We start from the raw sequence: 19,103 nt of genomic DNA on the forward strand, positions 1-19,103 counted from the left end.
TTATTACTAACAGTAAAACGTGGGATTTCTACCAAACTGAATTGGTTCTGGTGGTTTGATACTAGTTTTTTTAAGCAAAATTTCCGTTTCGAGTATTGTAAATGAAAAAAATTCACATTGAGAGAATTTCACCCCTTAATAGGCTGACCCGACTTGGACTAAATTTATCAGGAGCCCATAAATGTGCATACACCAAAAAGAAAAAAGAAAAAGAAGGAGAAGAGGATCTCGAAGAATATTGTTACGCTTCTCTTTAATTCTGACAATAAAAATCATATTATAATGAACTATCACACAGTGTTATCAGAACCGGATCGGACATCGAACCAGCCGAGGCATGGGTTCATGGGTTCATGAGTTCAACCGGGGGTTCGATGGGTCGGACCGCTTGTTTATTTTTAAAATAAATAAATAAATATTATTTTAATAAAATAATATAAAATACAAAAAAATGGTAATATATATTAGATAATAATTAATATGTGTCCAAAAAAATATAAGAAAAAGTTATTTACATCTGATAAAACTCGATTAACAAACAGAACTCATTGCACAATCAAAATAATAAAACCGCTATGAATGGAAATGGTTCGCTAAGGAGTAGCCGATCAAAACTGTTAAAAATCTCAGCTCGATAAGGAAGCAGCGGGCTCCGGCTGAGGCTGGTCTTGGTTTAAAGAGTCCCAGTCGAGTTGTCTCAGCATGTTGAATCGTTCATCTAGGGTAATAAACCCGACTTCAGCAGCAGCTACACCGGATTTTCCTGCTTTATAGAGCAGAAGAATGCTCGGCCCCATGCCTGGACCGTGAAGCTTTCCCATTAGCAACACCCGCAAAGGCATGAAAAGCGATTTTCCCTGCAGTGGAAGTTAAGAAAACTATTGAACATTAACAGTCCCAATGAAAACGCAGAGAGACTCCTTTGGGAACTGATGAACTTTGCGATTTGTCTTTTGTTTGTGTGGTGCACAGAAGCGAAATTTATAGATCCTTCCGCACGAGGGAAAGAAAATCCAACTGTCTATTGGCACTGGTCATGTTTAGGTTCACCTTGCGTTTAAGCGATTTGCTAAAGCCCTTCACCCACTTCTGCCACCCAGAGTGGCCTTCATCAAGTGCACCGAGTAGCTCACCACTGTCGTATGCAGATAAGAGGCTAGCTGAAACCTCAGAAAACTTGTCTTCTAACATACTTTTACCTTCAAAGCTGATGACAACAAAGAATTGATATAACAAAGGTAAAATTGGTTAGAACTAACAAGACACTGAAGAGGGTCTAAACATTGTGTTACGAAGTCTTCTCTTACAATAGCCACCACCTCCTATTGGACCATTTGAGCGACTATCAAGAAAAAGGAGGCAGTCAAGAAAGCAAAAGACCATATGCTCCACAATCCAGAAAAAATAGAGGGGGGGCAGGGCTTGGGACATCTTTTTTTCATTGGCTGGTATGCCTCAGCATCTTAAGTGAGAGGATTTATCTTAAGCTTCTGGAATTACTTGGTCAGCGTGGCATGCAATGGATATGACAGTAAAGTTTGTGAGCGCTTTATCTGAATCCGTTATTAGGTCAATCCCATCCTTAAGAAGCTGAACTGCCTCCTGAGTACTCAAAATTAAATATCATGTACCACCCAGTATGTCTCGAATAAACATAGTCAAGGCTATACAGTAAAACTTGTCATGGAGGGCCTGAAGGTCAGTTGCTCGATTAACTGGGCAGATCTCTGGGACCTGATCCAGGATCCACGAGAACGCGAACCACACCTCGCACACCACAGACATTCCCCACAGCCACACTGCATCTCCACTCGGAACTGATACACGGATAGCTGGAGCTCATAGAACTGATACACAGATAGCCTCGCAGCACCTAAAGAACTAAACTTTTCATCCAAACGAATGGAATCAACATCTTTCTGATATGCCCATCATTATGCAAGAGCTGGGAAAAAAAAAGCTAATTTTGAAATAATAGCAATGGAATTGGAGCTGTCAGAGTGAGAAGGAGGGAGGAATTACTTTCCGATGCAGCTCTGGAAGATCTCCTCCGTCCTCTCGCACTTCCTGATGAATTTCCCGGGCTCGACCTCCGCGGTCTTGCACTGCGACTTCACGACCTTGTGGGTGGAGCACCGGTCGTCCGATTGCGAGTCACCAAGCTGGAAATCGAAGCCTCGAAGGGGTGGGAAGGAGCTCGAAGATGAAGATTGACTGAGTCACCGAGCTGGAAGTCGAAGCCTCGAAGTCGAAGGTGAAGACTGAACTAGGGTTTCTACTTTGCAGATCCAAAATTAGGCTGATTTCCAATTCGGGTCAAGAGGTTCGGGTCGGGTTTTCTTTTAAAATCCAGAACCCATCCAACCGGTCGGTTCGAATGGGTTCTATGGGTTTATAGAAAAACCGGCCGGTTTTTTAAATCCACCGATTTTTTATGCATTTTCGGTTTTTAAGAGAACCGGACCGGCCATAGGTCCGGTTTCCGGTTCGACCGGTCGAACCGGCCGATCCGGTCCGGTTCTGATAACACTGCTATCACATATTGGTTGATATCAAGAGAAAAAAGAAAAAGAACAAAAATGGGAGAAAAAACTATTCAGTAATAATTCTTATTTGCAAAACAAGATACATACAATATATAAGAGACAGATCCGCACTACGCGTGGCCTAACATAACTTTATTTTTTTGTTATTCTAAATATTTTGTAAAAATATAACCATTCATAATTTTTAATATATATTGATTATTTATAGGAAAAAGTACAAAAACCTCATTGTGGTTTGAGTTTGAGATAAATTGGACCATGCGATTTTTCTAAGGATAAATAACACCATGTGTTTCACTTCGTGAGATATAATGGACCTCAACATTAGTTTTTTCATCACTTTTGATCATAAAACTTTTCTTTTTGTCATTATTACCCTCAAACTTTCAACTTTTTTGCAATTTGATCCTAAAATTCGAAAAAAAAAATGGAGGAAGGGGCTTGGGCCGCCGGTCGGCGACCCTGACTCCACCACTGAGGTCGCTGACACCCACAGAGGACGCCAGAAATCACAAGGGTCTAGTTGGGGTCGCCGATTAGGGACCCTAGCCCCAGAATCGATTGGAATCTCGAGTTTGAGATCCTGATCGATCCGGGAGTGGGGGCCGCCAATTTGTGATACCGACCCCCACCTCCATGGTAGCTGGCATCCTCTGTGGGTGCATGCGACCTCGATGGTGAGGTCACGGTTGCCGACCGACGGGCCTGGCCCCAGCCCCTTCCCCTTCCTTTTTTTATTTTTTCGAATTTTAGGATCAAATTGAAAAAAAAAGTTAAAAGTTTTAGGGTAATAATGGTAAAAAGAAAAGTTTGATGACCAAAAGTGATGGAAAAGATTAATGGTAAGATCCATTATGTCTTACGAAATGAACCACATAGTGTTATTTGTCCCTAAAAGAATCACAAGATCCAATTTGTCTAAAGCTCAAAACACAAGGAAATTTTTGTACTTTTTCCTTTTATAAATATTAGTAGAAAGTTTACTAGGGGAAAAATTGCACCACCATACAAAACCTTTTTGAAGTGAAATAGTTTGTTACAAAACCTTTCAGGTGTATTTGATTTTAGAGTTAAGTAGAGTTGAGTTTTAATTTTAATTGGTTTGTAATGGTTGTATTATTAAATTATGAAAAAAATATGAAAAATTAATAAATAATTGATAGAAAGTAATGATTGTGTAGTTAAATTGTCAAAAAAGTAATGAATAGTTGAGAAAATTTAGTATTAAAAATTAAATTGAATGATTAAAAAAATTGAAAAAAAATAATAATAATTGTGTTGTTGATTTTTATTGTATAGTGAATAAAGTTAAAAATTAAAATTTTAAAAACATAACTCACAAATCAATTAGAGTGTTCAATTTGTTGTAATTAATTGCATTTTGTCAACTAAACGCTGACGTGACAGACGACTTGTCATAACGGCATCTGATATGAAAAAAGCAATACGATAAAAAGTTCATTTTTTAAATTTTAATTACGATAAAATAATAAATAAAATGAAATTGAAATGAAACTGAAAAAATTCTCCCTCTCCCCTTTGTCCCGACCTCTCCCGTCTCCTCAGTCCAAACCCTCTCTCCCCATGGTCGGACTGTGGAGGTATTTGCCGATTGTCGAAAAATTGTGGCCATTGGAAGCTTGTCGGGACCTCTTTCTTCCTCTTCTGCTCTGTTCTTTTTATTTGTAAACTTATTTGGATTGAATCGAAGTAAAGGCATACTCGCCGGCTACCCACTCCCGACGGAGGTCGCTGGCATAGTTTGACCCAACTGGCGACCTCCCTCGGGGAGTGGGTGGCTGGCAAGAACACCCCCACCCTCTCTTCTTTGATCTCAACAAGAGCTATGCTCTGGCCCGGCCTTGAATTGAGGCCATCAACCAGAGATTGGGCTCGTAAACAAAATGGTTCAGCTTTCTAAAACCTTATCACCGTGGACCAACGAAGTCCACCTTAAATCAGAATATTTTTAATTAAGAAATAATAATAATAACAATAACAATAATAACAATAATCTGCAACTCTTGGTATGCCGTTTTTTCGAGTCTCCCAGTTAATATATACTTACACATTTTTTTTTCATTTTTTAAATATTTGCATAATGTATCTAAAATTTTATTGGATGCTTTAAAGAAGGTTTTTACTATTTATTTATAAGAAATATTAATTAATGAAACCGTTCCTATTTTTTTTTATTTCTTATCTTTTTGTATTGTAAATTATGAAATTAGTAAAAATTTAAAAATATCAACTAAAAATAAATATATACTTAGACTTGTTTCAAATTTTTTCTTTTTCAAATATCTATAACATAATGCAAATGCTCGAGTTATGTGATTAATAACAAGCTAATCAAGGTGGTCCACACAACACCAAAAAAAAAAAAACAAAAAAACAAGTCTTTCTATTTATATAAGCCCATCATCTGTAGACTAGATATGTAATGTAACAGGCAACAGGCAACAGGCAACAGCATGGCAGCACATGGTGATGGTGTAATTGTCGTTGTGGTGAAAGTGGAGAGGAAAGGGCAAAGGCATTTGATTGATAAGATAGATTGATGATTAGTGAAGAGTCGCGTGAATGAGAGAGAGAGAGAGAGAGGGGAGGAGGAGGAGAGAGAGAACAGATTTGTTTGATGGATAGATAGATGGGATTAGCAGAAAGAGGTGAAAAGAAGAAGACAAAAAGAAACATGGATGGGCGAATCAATCAGTCAGTCACGGACCTCACGGCACCCAAACAACAACTGTGTCTTGCTTTTCCTTAGAAACAACATTAACATCCCCTGCCCGGTCCGTCCTCGGCCCTTTCCCATTGTGCTTTAGCCATTACCACGCCACTTACTACAAACAGCAACAACGGAAGAGGCCATAAGAGAGATGCCCATTTCTCTTCCTCCTCCTCCTCCTCCTCCTTCAATACCTCTACGTTCACGAGGAAAACAAAGGAGTACCCAATACACAACAAATAACTAAGAAGACCGGTGTCTATTTTTTGCCCCACAGCCGCAGCAGCACCTTCTCTCGGATCAGAGTCAGTCTATGATGATGATGACCACTACTCAACCACTGCATTCCAATTCATATTCCAATCCTCTGTTGCAGTTCCTGGGAGTGGCAGCCTGGGCATGCCTACTGTTCTGCACTCTTCAGGGTCAGGGTCAGGGTGTAACCGCGAAATCACCCTCTCCAGCCGCCCCAGCAAACACAGCCATCTCCAAGGTCGAGGATGCACTCAACTTCCATATCTACTACGGGCAGTCCTTCAAAGTCATCAAGAATGCCTTGGACAGCATGAGCTATCTTCTCATCCAGGTTCTCTCCCCAGTCCTCCCCTCTCCAAACACTTGCCCCTCTCTCTTTGCTCTTCATAGGCTTTGCATCATTTTATTTATGCCACATCACAGCACCTACTCCCATATCACATTTACGCTTGGGAAGCTCGGGAATATATACATATACATATATATATGGCCGTTTTTCTCATGTTTCCTTTGATATATAGAGTAATTCGAGGATGGCTGCACGGACGAAATACTGCACGTCCAGGATCAAATCCTTCATCATCCCCTTATCCAACTACTCAGTGGCTACAGACTCCTTTCCAGGTAAGGAAAGGGTCTGTAATGTAATATGATCCGCAAACTACAAAAACTTATCCACATATACAGCTATTTCGCAACTTATTTCGATCCCTCCGTCTGATTATCTTTCATTTTCGTTTTCATTTCTATCTGCTCAACCCCACTACTTAATACTGCAGTTTCCTTCTTCGAGGTGAGGATCACTGGCTTGGCTCTCTCCTCAACACCCACCCCTTTTAGCACGCAGGCTTTTGCCCTTGGACACCCATTGGACCATCCAGCACAAATAAACTGATGTCGTTCGTAATTGCAAACTCTTGTTACTGCTTCCCTTTATTGCAGCTTCTGGGCTTGCTAGGAAGCTTCAAGGGCATCACAACCAATGGCTCCATAGTTTCTCAATGTGTACTCAAGTTGTGTGAAGAAGGAGAAATTGAGATGATCAACAGGACTGAGCCCCAGCAATTTCAGCAGTTTGCGGCCAATTTTATTAGCTCCACTGATGAAGCATGGGCTTGTAATTTTGCCGCTTTCCTTCCTTCGGGAGAAGGCGCCCCTCTGCAGGTGAGCAATCATGCACGCACTTGCCCCTCCATTCACAAGTTTGGAGCAGCACCTTCTTCCATAACCCTCTGCTTCCCTTCTATGTGGCGTGGACTATTAAATTGACAGCGAGCAGAATGGATCAAGTACTTGGGAGTCTTCACTAATCTTGAAGCTAGAGCAAATCAAGTGTACACTGCAGTAAGTAATGTCATGAACAGTTCCCAGGATTCGTATTTTGTGAGCTTTAAGTCAAATCTAAGTATGTCTGAAGCCTCGTAGACCATCATTTGTAGAGGGGCAACCGGAAGGGTGGACTAATACCTGTTGTTGTTTCTTTGCAGATCAAAGAAAATTATATGTGCCTGACGAGGATAGCAGTAAGCAAGGCTACACCAGTGAAACCAACCGTGGCTTGGATGGAGTATAATAATGTATGCCAATGTCGAACCTTCCAACTCTCCTGCAATCATGCGTGTAACTAATTAATGCATTTGCAGTCCTAGACAACCCTATTCAACTCAAACATCAGCTGGGTTTTAAGCACATATAAACCCTTCCAACTCTGCGGATTCGGGTCACTAAGAAAAGAAGATTATACTGCATCTTATTTATCCGCTGTTATCACCGCGTGCCTGACAAGATATAAAGGAATCATACTAAATCTCCCATCTTCAGTATTCCCCTAAAACTGAGTAATAAAGAGGGGAGGGTGAACAACTAGAGAATACAGATGCCATGGGTGACTAGCTGAGCCTCCTGATTTGTGTTGGCAGGGCATATGGTCCTTCACTAAAGAAGCATTCAAACTTAAGGTATGGAGTATTAGCTTTACAACCTGATCTTCCGTAAGTTTACAGTGATTAGTTATCAAATAACAACTGATAATTAAGTGAATTTTCTGTAAGTTATCCCTTCCACAATCTTTTGGGAACTAGCGAGGTATACCACCCACATCCATCAATGTCTGCGCCTGCTTCATTGATTTCTAAAAAATCTTTATCTCATCCATGCCAGGCAGAGTTTCCATCATATAACACGGTTAATGCATTTGATTGTTTGGAAACAGTACGTTGAAGATGCAGGTGGAGAGAATATAGATAATTCAATCAACAAAAACACCTACAACACCTCAAATTCAGATGATTTGGATGAGTTGCATGCCATTTTATGTGTAAGTGAATGATCATTACGCCATATATTTTCTTCTTTCCACAGAAAGTTCTGAGGTCGGTCTTTAACTTTAATTGTTGTTTCACCAAAACAATTCAGACGGTGGATGTGGTTATAGACGAAACTCAGGCATCAGATCCCATAAACTATACAGCATCAACATTCATAAAAAATGTAGCTGTTGAGGACAACTCTTGTTTTGCCTTCCTCACAAATAAGAGCCTGTGGAGATATGACAAAAGGCTGGCAAACACCACTGCTCTTGCTCTTGGTAAGAATTGCATGCAACCAACCATCTCCCTCTTTCTAAGCTGCTAGAGACTAGACTTCCTACATATAATGTATGAGTTCCTTTACACAACTCATACACAGTTAATCCTGACCGCTGTCACTCACTTAAATACCTTATATATAACATATTCACCATATAAATATTTGTATATATAATTCATTTTTCATGGGAAGCAGATTGGTCGGATGGAGCAATCTCCCAACCGCAATTGGTCCTTGCTGATCTTATTGAAGCTCTATTTCCAACTGGAAATTACACGACGACATACTTGAGAAATCTCTCCAAGGTAAGACCAACTCTTCATTATGAATTATAATATTAAGCCTCTGGTCTACTTCCTAGCTAATTGAGGGAACCTTAACTCAACTTGCAGGAAGAAGGAGTTGTGCGCATTAACCCTGAGATGTGTGACAGGGACAGTTCTACAGCGATGCAGCCGACAATCATACCTTGTGAATAATTAATTGATGCTTTATCAGAAAGGGGTTCTGATTCTAGTTATTTTAACTAGGTTGATTTCCTGAAATTGATTCATTTAGTCTGCTGACATTTTGAACATAAGTACGATTATTCCAGCTATTGCTGGGATTTTCTTATGAAATGAATAATTCTTCTCAACTTCTTGAAGCATTTCATTTCCTGACTGAAACCTAATAACATCTCTGGCTGAATATATGCATGGTTGAACTATCCAATCTATCTAACAAGCCCCACCAGAGTTAGCTACCATGGAATCCCAGAAAACATGAATTATATAGTAAACATGAATGAATAGATGTAAATGCAGGAGTTATAAATAGCATAGAATGTCACAGCACACATTTAAGTTGCCAAGAAATTGCAAAGCTTTTCTCTTTTCCCTCTTTGTTTTGGACACCATATTTTTTGTGCTCAGCAAGTGAAATATGTCTCTACTCTTTGAGCTATTTACAAATAAATCAAGTTTGACTGAAGCCACTAGAAATATGAATTAGGTTAAATCGGGATTAATTCAAAGACAAACATTTCTTTCGTACCTTTTTGCACCAACTACCTGCATATATTATGTTAGTTTACCAACATAGATCACCGTGTCCTTTCAGCAGAGCAGCATGAAAAATTAATTGGAGAAAGTTGATTGTTCTCCTTTTGTACCAATTATCTGCATATAGAATTTGAAAGACTTCTAACAGTTGGGCCAAAAATCCTCAGTGCACGCCTGCAACCTTCAACTCAATTGGTCCCTTTAGATTGGAGAAAGTAGATTGTTCTCGTGCAGTAAGAAATGCAATCTAGGAGGGTTTTCTTGTACCTAACCCTCCATTGAACAGCAAGTTTCCACCTGTACCAGGACCTCCTAATCTTGCAGGGCAAAAATTGATTATTGGCCAAACTCTCTCGTAGACCAGTGCTCTCAAGAAAAGCACATGAATCACCTCCAAGTTCTGATAGCAACTTGTGGACTTCCATGAGAGTGTGAAAGTCATGAATTTTGTCAATGCCGCAGAGAATATGGTTGTCTTCTTCGATGGATGTGGGGAGTTTCCTCAAAATAGCATTAGACTTCTCTAGGATCAAACCCATCACACTCATCTCATTTTTGGCAGAGAGTTGAGCTCCTGCGTAGGCAAGGTGTCCAATAGACCTCCGCTCGTTTGGAGGGGTTGCCCATAGCCGCAATGTGCAAAGTAGAGCAAATGAAGGCTTCCCATTTTGATGAATGTACATTAACTCTTTAGGAAACGAACTAGATGAATATATGCTAGTTTCCAATGGAATGTATACTTTATCATTAGGATTTTCATTAAGAAGAAATCCATAATACTCAAGGAGCTCCAGATTTGTGTAAGTTCCATAGCTTAAAAGAACCTGCAATCAAAGAAATACATTTGAAATCCAGTATTTCCCTCATTTCTCATCGGACAGTAGAGAGCTAGAAATAAAGCAATGAAAGCTGGGACCAAAAGCCTAATGCAACAAAATTGCGTAAACATCATATTCAAGGAATAATTATGTCCTTATAAGAAGGAAAACAAGAATATAGCAGACAAGAAAATGAAACAGAGGAGAAATCTAAATACTGCATCTGAACTTTGGCAAATCGAAAAGTCAGCATAAATAGCACACCGCTTTAATGATTATTGAATAATAGCATGATGATAGATTGTCAGTAAATAGTGAATTGGCAAGAAGAAAGTACAGATTCTGGATCCAAACCCTGAAGATTAGTGGCAAAATTTTGCAGGTTATTTGTATAGAAAACGAAAAGGCGATAATTAGCCGCCTTCAACAAAAGCTAATGAAGGTGTCCAGCAGGAAGCTACCAGATCAAAATCCAGATATACTGCATACGGTGTCACAATTACCCATAAAGATAAAGGTGGTTCCACAGAAATTTAATTACCTGTTCACCTTTTTCATAGTTTTTCCTAGCATAGAAGCAATACGCTTTTAGATTTTCCTCGAATCCGCCATCAGTTAGCCTCTGGAGAGAAGTAGCTGATTGCTCAGCTCCCGCCTCATCTGCTGTTCTTGAGTTGCACAAAGAGGTAGACTGCATGGACCTTACAGATGTGGCGTTCTCTCCATCTTGCAATTCTACTCCAGGTGCAGAATAGTTGAATAAATCCCCCACAGGACATAAACACCCAGCTTCATCCCATGGCGCATGCAACGTCCTCGAGGATATCTAGAACATATTTGAAAGGTCTTGAGGCATTAAAATGTATTAAAAGGGAGAAGAGAAGAATACTGAGACAAGGACTTAAAATGGAGTTAGCGAAACGAGGCAAATTATCCAACACGAAAGTCACCTCAGAACAGAGGCATCTCTTAGAGCTAATGAAAGCAGAATCAGAAAGAAAATGGTCCTGACTGTGAAAGTTAGGCAAACCAGCAAAGGGTAGAAATATATATATTCTACCAATAAAGGTTGCAGAGCTGCTTAAGCAAAAAATCAGAAAGAGTGGCAATCTTACAGTTGCAGAAGCCCAAAGCCAAGCCTTGAAAGTCAGGAGGACTGACTTGAACTTAAGTTCTTGCATGAGCAGTTGAGCCTGTTGCCACTCAGATTCAGCGCAAGATTTGGCCCTTTCGGCTGCCCAAATTGCATCATCCACCTGTGATTCATTTGTAGAGATTTCACTAAAGAATACAGCTACTTCAAAGCAGAGATAACAAGATCGAGCTACAAAACAAACCTGGAAAGCCTGCATCTCAAACTGATTGAAGGTAGCAAGGGTGTCATAGTAGCGAGGCAAGTTACTCAAGTACGGGTGCCACAATGAATCCTGCCTTTTTCCCATTTCATAGAGCAAGCAGACACATAGTAGCTAGCATTTTGGCATCAACTGCGAACTATTAGTTGAGGACTTTAAGCTAAAGCACTGTATGAAACAGTTGCATTGGATTAAACATTAAGTGCCATAATACAGTTAGAAATTAGTTAATGGAGGGGAAAAATGGGAAGAAAGACGATGAGGGAAAATCTACAAATGCAATAATGTGAAAACACTGTTAACGATTAAGTAAACTGAAAATTGACTCAATAGAATAAATTATATTTTACTCAATTAGTGTTCCAAGATCTCCTAAACTATCTCCTCATCACTCTCTTCCTCCCCTGCTCTTGCTCATTCTTTTTCAGCAGCAAACTGATAATAAAATGCTAATAAACTTTAAGCACTTAACGGCACAAGTTTATAAACGAGTCCTTAATACCTGAGAGGAGGAGAGATAAGGATGCTTATGGACAGCAAGAGAGAGAGAGTGATCAGTCTGCAGAAGATGTTGAGTGGTGAGCAGGGCTGATTTAGGGACTCTGAGAATCGATTCTCCTTTTATAATATCACGAGCAGAAGCCAAACCCCTTCTGCAAAGTACTTAAAGTTGTCATAATCAGAGAGAATTTGTTGCACTGGTATTTGTAGGTTGATTAAAGGAAGTGATGGTACCCACCCGCCTGCTTCAGGAAAATAAGCGACAGCAAGAGTTTGGCCAATACACAGATTATGAGGTGGTGGTGTTAATGTTGTCATCGGAGCAGACGAGTCTGATATTCCGAGGGCTGCCCCCCACCTCAACATGCCCTGCAAAGTCTCCCCCATCCTTCTCTCTTCTTCTTCTTCTTTCATGCCCTTACTCTACCCTTCTAGTTCTTGCTTTCCTGGGTTCCCCCCCTTTTCCAAGATACGATTCTACAGAATAACATAGCGTAGATATCTCATTAGCCAAAAAAAAAAAAGGCAATCAGATGCAGATCCAAGCATATTTCCGTGGAAAGCAAAAACATAAAACATTAAATTATGAATACATTGAAAAACCAAGGAAACGAGGAGAAATTACATCCATCTAATCTAAGAAAGGCGAACGGATAAACACTCCACAGATACAAAACAGTTGAAAAATAAACTCGAACATCTTGTATCTGACAAACTTACTGCCACCAAGTTTGGAATCTATAAACACGAATGCATAATTAATAATTTTAAAAATCATAGTAATGGCAAATTATATATATATTATATCAGAATGTAAAAAAGGAGACATGTTCGTCGAATTTAGCATCTGCGTGTATCTCTCAAATAGTAGAACTGATCCACTCTCTTTTTATTTTTTCTCTCTTAATTTTCTTTCTTGCTGATATTAATATAGAACACTATGGACCTTCGCGGTAATTCGTTCTCTGCAGTGTGTGAAGCACTGAACTCGAATTTGAATTATAAACAAAAGAAATCATTCCATCCCACCTCATAAAGTAGAATGCAGTCAGTCATAGCAGCAGGAAATGAGTTCCTGAGGATGATCTTATTCATGTAAGCTAGCTACTCCGACTCCTAGTCTACTCTGATTTTCTTATGGTTTCTAATCCACACTACAGATTAGAGTAGAGCAAAAGCAGGAGCAGCTGCGAAATTTGATCTATGCAGCAGGGCAGCAGCAACTATTTGTGAAAATCATGTACTGTAGGCAAGTGAAGGCAGCTTGAAGGAAGAGGGCAAAGAACAAAAAGCTCGCCTACCAAGCAATTATGACATCTCCACCATCATCCGCACCGCTAAAGTGTCCCATCCTATATCGCCCAACTCTTTGTATGTATCTATGTATGTAAGTATGATGATATATAATATGGGTTGAACGAAGTGGGGGTGGGGGAGGAGGTGGGCAGGCAGGAGAGGCAAGAGGAGGGGGAAAGTAGGAGGTTCCCGCTGGCCTTGCTTTTGCTTGCTCTCTCCGAGCGGAGAAGGAGATGTATAATCTACCGGCTTAGAGCAAACATAAACCTGGGCCTGGGCCGGGGCCTGGGGAGAGCTCTCTCGTATACGATAGTACAATCATTATACCCTATTCCATTCCATTACCAGATGCATGCATGGGTTATGTTCGGTTCGGTTCGGTTCATATTAATTAGAGTAAATAGGTAATTCCGTCCTTAACTTTCGCAAGTTGTATCAATTTCGTCCTCACTTTATCTTTGCATCAATTTTGTTCCCGACTTTGCACTTTTGCATCAATTTAGTCCCTAACTTTTCGGTTACATCAAATTTATCCTCGACTTTGCACGGTTACATCAATTAAGTCCCTGACTTTGCACAGTTACATCAGTTAGTGCTACAATTGCATCAATTTGGTCATTTTGTGGGGTGGTTGCATTGATCAGGTTCCAATACAATATCAATTTGGTCCCCTACCACATCAATTTGGTCCTGCCGTTAAGTAGTAATGTTGACGGGGTTAAATGGTGCAAATTGTTACCTCAATTTGGTCATCGTGCTACATCAAATTAGTCCATGCGCTATTTGTAAACAAATCTAACTAAACTCCCTCCCATTTGCTATATCAATTTAGTTCATACACCATTTTTTAACAAAGTGAACTTAACTCCCGCTTTCCTTCCTCCTTCTCCCAACGGAACAAAACCATCTTGGCCTACTTGATGGATTAAAGCAGATGGAATGAAGGAAAAAACTTGCCAAAATGAAATTGAATTACAAAAATGATTATATTAATATTATAGACAAGTTTTTACAAGAGATTGTACATATTATTTTGACAAAAATAGCTATACAAAAGGTACAGACAAAGGAAATATCTGAGGCAATATCTTTGGCAATCTACCATATATCCAACCCAAAATGGTGCCAGTCAGTATCATTCTGGAACAAACATCACTAAACCAAGCTTTGTTTCGACTGATTGTTCCCAAAATATGATAGATGAGCTCATGCAATTTGCAGTTCAATTAGGTAGAGGTCCCATTTGTTGGAAATATACTGCAAACCTAGCAGCAGTTCCAAAACTTGCAGTTTCCATGGTGTGTCCTGTGATGGGCGTGTGAAGGGGCCTTACTAGAGCTGTCATTGGTTGGAAAAAGAAGACCTTAGCAAATGTGACCTTCTGAATAACCTATACATGATATTAAGGAGAGTTCATTAGTTGGCAGCATTTACAAAAATTCAAATGTACAAATGAAAGCAAAAGTACCTGTGATGGCTGTGCATCATATATACCATACTGAGATAGCAGTGATGGTTAGGGTAGAGCAGATTCTTGTGATATATTCATTTCTTCTAGTGTAGCTTCCATACTCTCATTCTTTTCCTCTTGACCATTCACATTCTTTGCTTCAGCTAATCCAGAACCACTTGAAGCATCACCTGAAGTAGAAGCATCATGCCTGTCATTTTTCCCCTTAGCAGTTGGTTGTCCAGTACATTTTCTCTTGGTGTTTCGCATTTCTCCACACCTGTCACACCTTGGATCATTCAACTGCCTCTTTAACTTGTGAGGGTCAGCCTTATCCTCCAGAGCCTTCTTCTTTTGCTTCTTAGGTCTTCATGGTTGTCTCTTCATATTTGGAGGAAGGACAGGGTCATGAGGAGTCATCTCTCAGTAACTTTGGCCATTGATAGGATGTATGAATGGTTCATAAGCTTTCTACGTGACATCTTTCCTTGAGAGATGATTGACAAACTCCTCTGACCTCTGGCTGTTGTACAGCATGACAGCAATGGCATGCTTGTATGGTATGCCAATCAAGTCCTACAGTCTACAAGAACAAGTATGCACCCTCATATCAACAGCACACTTAGAGTATAGTGGGCATGTTATCTCAAACTATGATATGTGAGGATCCACTGACCACAATGGTGTTGGGAATTGGTGTATGCCCTAGAGGCAATCTATAATCAATTCTGTAATATGATATCTATTTCATTATATTACGAGGCATATCTGTTATTGTGTAGATTGCGCTAAATATGATTTTACACAATAATGTCCTTGGAATAGTAGGTTCAATAGGCATCAAGTGTGACTTGATTGTGAGATCCTATAATTACTGAACATTATTCCTAAATGTCCATAGTCAAAGTATTATCGTTAATTAGGACAACGGTAATACGGTTAGACTAGTGTGAGTGTTGATTGATGACCAAATCTCATAGGTCATGGATATGGAGATATCAAATCACACCACATGTATACATTAAGAGTAATGTGTATTGGACTGACCCGCCATGAGATTGCTACATGGGTTGTTACGTGACTGTCATTAGTATATCTCAAAGTGACTATAGTGTAATGGTCCTTTGACTTGAGGTCACCATGGATTCCTACGTGTAATGTCGTATATTTTGATACTGTCAAACGCCACCGTAACTGGCTGGTTATAAAGATAGTTATTGGGTATGCCACAAAGCATGGAAAAGAATGTGAGTGACCAAGATAGGATTTGTCCCTCCTACAAAACGGGAGCGATATCTCACGGCCACTTGGTGGTTAAGTCTAAAAGTGTATGCATACCCAAATGAGTCGATATAACGATATCGAGCTCATTTGTTCTGATAAACTTAACCGGTAAACCAAGAAAGAGAAATATTGAGCCATACAAGGATGTCATCGACCATGCCTTGGGCTCAATAGAGATATAGGGGACAATGGATTATATTACACGGTAATATAGGTCACGAGGTTCGTCGAGAAATTGACTTTCCGATTACTTGAGTAACAGTGATGCATTGCTAGATGCCGCTCACTGTTTGTAATATTAAAATAGAGATTTCGATATTACTATCAACGTAATTGGGAACCTACAGGGTCACACACTACGACTAACTTGACGAGATATTTTGAAACAACAAAATTGTCTAATAAAGATTAGATGATTTATGGTGCGACCGATTAATCGGATATTTAATGAGATTAAATTTGCCGATTAATTAGACCCGATTTATTAGATTTAATGGTGTGCTAAGTGGTTATTTTTATGGAACCACTTGGAGCCAATTATAGAAAGAAACATGGGCCAATTGTATGATAACACTTAGCTATACACATGGACTAATTAAATGATGTCACCTAGACTTACACATGTCACTTGGAGCCTTGATTCTTCTTAATCCCACATCGGTGGGGCTTTGAATTTGTCTTCCCCATATTGCTTATAAAAGGGGCAGCATGCATGTTTAGATATAAGAGATATATATACATGTATATGGGTGTACGTGTATAAGTGTAAGGAAATTCAAGTTGAATTGTTCAATTTGAATTAATCCTACTAGTCTAATAAATTTCGGGTGTCGCATCGGGGTGTTTCTTTCGAGTGTTGGTCGCTAGCACCGCCGATCTCGAAAACTCGTCGACAAAGTCGGTGTGGATACCAGTAGAGGCGTCACGCGTGGGACGCTCGGTCGACAACTTTAAATATTCCAGGTACGCTTTTATTTACTCTTACTCTTCTAGTAGGTCTTGGAATTAGTTTCACGGGTATGAAATTTTGAATTTCTGTTCCTTTTCGCTTCCGTTGCGCCCCGTGGAACTAGCAATTGGTATCAGAGCCTAGCTAGTTAGAATCTGAGTAGATAATAGCATAAAATATGATTTTATGCTTGGTACTGGTATGATTATGTTTGATATTTGCGGTGCATGACTGTTAGACATGGACTATGTCCTAGTTGTGTTAGTATAATAGTTATACGTGTGGACTATTATGTAATAGTTACATAATAGTGTATAGTGAGATCGATTAAATGTTAATCAAATCCCTCAAAATATTAAGTCCATATCCTTCCACCGTGTAACGCTCGTCAAGACCAAGATCGATGAGTGTGTAGACCTTGCCTTCGCAGGATGCCCTTATCTATCCTAGTAAGACGTTGTGTTTACCAGTGGGTCGGACTTAACTGAGCAAGCCTAATAGGATTAGGAGTTCAGAGGCATGTAGTTGGGCATCGATCTATAAGATAGATTTGAATAAGGAGTTATTCACCCAACTAATCAAGAGTTGCATGTGATGCAATTGGGAAAGTGAGTTCCCTACCTAAATAGCCAGTTCTGGGTGAATCAGCCCTTGCTGACTCAGAGCTTGGTGAGATATGGATCTTGAGCTACTATGAGAATGATATTCTCTGAATCAATGTTGAGGGTCATTGATTTGATATAAATAGTGGGAGCAATATTTATAAAGTCCTCATTAAATGTTGTTGTGTCATAATACTTATTTTGTATATTTCTATGGTAGTTACCATGGCAGGGAGCACTTCTAGTACTTTCTGTTTGCGATCCGTCCTTGATAAGGACAAACTGTCAGGGAATAATTTCCTTGGTTGGTATCAAAACTTGAGAATTGTTCTCACCCAAGAAAAGAAACTATATGTCTTAGAGCAATCTCTTCTTGCGCCACCGCCTGACGATGCCCCCCAAGCTGAGAAAGATGCTTATAGTAAGCATCATGATGATGCCGTAAACGTTGGATGTCTCATGTTAGTCACCATGGACTCGGAGCTTCAGAAGCAACACGAGAACATGAAGGCGTACGATATGATCGTGCATCTCAGGCAGCTCTATCAAGAGCAGGCCCGACATGAGAGATTCGAGATCTCTAAAGCACTTTTTCAGGCAAGGTTGATTGAGGGTAGCCCGGTGGGTCTTCATGTACTCAAGATGATTGGGTACGTTGAGACTCTGGGAAGACTGGGATTTCCTCTTGGTCAAGAGTTGGCCACAGATTTAGTCCTACAGTCGCTGCCCAGCAGTTATAGTCAGTTCATTATGAGCTATAATATGAATGACTACAATAAACCATTGCCTGAACTGCTTAGCATGTTGAGAACAGCTGAGCATGATATCAGCAAGGGGACGTCCGTTCTAATGGTCCAAGGGACCAAAAGAAAGGGCAAGAGCAAGAGTAAAGGCAAGAAGGCTAAAGGTGCATCCAATTTTGACTTGGGTGCGTTGAAGCCTAAAGCCAAGGTGGCGAAGAATGATTACTGCTTCCATTGTGGCAACACTGGACATTGGAAGCGGAATTGTAAGATATACCTAGAAGAGTTGAAGAAGAAGAAGGGAAGTGAGACTTCCACTTCAGGTATCCATGTTATAGAGATTAATGTATCTACTACTTCTACATCTTGGGTATTAGATACCGGATGTGGTGCTCATATTTGTGGAAATATGCAGGACCTAAAGGACAGTAGATCGTTGACAAAGGGCGAGGTGGACCTACGAGTTGGAAATGGAGCAAGAGTTGCTACATTAACTGTAGGGACTTATCACCTAGTTTTGCCTACTGGGCTTGTATTAGATCTTAACGACTGTTATTATGTACCTGCTATTAGTAGAAACATAATATCTGTTTCTTGTTTGGACAAGAAGGGATTTTGTTTCACTATCAAGAACAAGTGTTGTTCTATGTACATGAATGATGTATATTATGGCAGTGCACATTTAAGTAATGGTCTGTATGTTCTTGATCTAGATACGCCTATTTATAATGTGGAAACCAAACGGCTCAAATCTAATGATTCGAACCCGACTTACCTCTGGCATTGTCGTTTAGGCCATATTAGCGAGAATCGCATCTCTAGACTCCATAAGGATGGATTACTGGACTCGTTTGATTTAGAATCGATCGAGACATGCGAACCTTGCTTAATGGGGAAAATGACTAAGGCCCCTTTTACCGGAAAAGGTGAGCGAGCTAGTG

At 39.9% G+C, this 19,103-nt stretch overlaps 3 protein-coding genes across 8 annotated transcripts; 1 reads left to right on the top strand and 2 right to left on the bottom strand.

Moving 5' to 3' along the window:
• Nucleotides 1-442: 442 nt before the first annotated feature.
• LOC116209690 (glutamate--tRNA ligase, chloroplastic/mitochondrial-like) lies at nucleotides 443-2,277 on the bottom strand. 4 transcript variants are annotated; one of them, XM_031543425.1, is made up of 3 exons: nucleotides 2,023-2,277; nucleotides 1,051-1,881; nucleotides 443-857 (listed from the first exon to the last, which is right to left on the bottom strand). In XM_031543425.1, the coding sequence occupies exons 2-3, from the start codon at nucleotides 1,189-1,191 to the stop codon at nucleotides 627-629; spliced, it is 372 nt and encodes a 123-aa protein (XP_031399285.1). In that variant the 5' UTR covers nucleotides 1,192-1,881; nucleotides 2,023-2,277; the 3' UTR covers nucleotides 443-626. The 4 variants fall into 4 exon arrangements, with proteins under 4 accessions (XP_031399285.1, XP_031399284.1, XP_031399282.1 ...); XM_031543424.1 differs by having other exon boundaries at nucleotides 1,051-1,886; XM_031543422.1 differs by having other exon boundaries at nucleotides 1,051-1,945.
• Nucleotides 2,278-5,027: 2,750 nt separating this feature from the next.
• On the top strand, nucleotides 5,028-8,773 carry LOC116207987. Of its 2 annotated transcripts, XM_031541142.1 has the most exons (11): nucleotides 5,029-5,863; nucleotides 6,054-6,156; nucleotides 6,312-6,325; nucleotides 6,475-6,696; nucleotides 6,805-6,876; nucleotides 7,020-7,109; nucleotides 7,452-7,490; nucleotides 7,745-7,849; nucleotides 7,948-8,119; nucleotides 8,317-8,426; nucleotides 8,514-8,773. In XM_031541142.1, the coding sequence occupies exons 1-11, from the start codon at nucleotides 5,591-5,593 to the stop codon at nucleotides 8,598-8,600; spliced, it is 1,287 nt and encodes a 428-aa protein (XP_031397002.1). In that variant the 5' UTR covers nucleotides 5,029-5,590; the 3' UTR covers nucleotides 8,601-8,773. The 2 variants fall into 2 exon arrangements, with proteins under 2 accessions (XP_031397003.1, XP_031397002.1); XM_031541143.1 differs by lacking the exon at nucleotides 7,452-7,490 and having other exon boundaries at nucleotides 5,028-5,863.
• Nucleotides 8,774-8,893: 120 nt separating this feature from the next.
• LOC116207986 (protein SET DOMAIN GROUP 40) lies at nucleotides 8,894-13,352 on the bottom strand. 2 transcript variants are annotated; one of them, XM_031541139.1, is made up of 7 exons: nucleotides 13,140-13,352; nucleotides 12,077-12,315; nucleotides 11,840-11,990; nucleotides 11,320-11,451; nucleotides 11,098-11,238; nucleotides 10,524-10,808; nucleotides 8,894-9,988 (listed from the first exon to the last, which is right to left on the bottom strand). In XM_031541139.1, exons 2-7 carry the CDS (start codon nucleotides 12,250-12,252, stop codon nucleotides 9,353-9,355), a joined length of 1,521 nt encoding a protein of 506 aa, XP_031396999.1. In that variant the 5' UTR covers nucleotides 12,253-12,315; nucleotides 13,140-13,352; the 3' UTR covers nucleotides 8,894-9,352. The 2 variants fall into 2 exon arrangements, with proteins under 2 accessions (XP_031396999.1, XP_031397001.1); XM_031541141.1 differs by lacking the exon at nucleotides 13,140-13,352 and adding an exon at nucleotides 12,868-13,111.
• Nucleotides 13,353-19,103: the final 5,751 nt, after the last annotated feature.

This window comes from Punica granatum, chromosome 5 (assembly GCF_007655135.1).
Source record: "Punica granatum isolate Tunisia-2019 chromosome 5, ASM765513v2, whole genome shotgun sequence".
In the NCBI taxonomy this organism is placed as follows: domain Eukaryota; kingdom Viridiplantae; phylum Streptophyta; class Magnoliopsida; order Myrtales; family Lythraceae; genus Punica; species Punica granatum.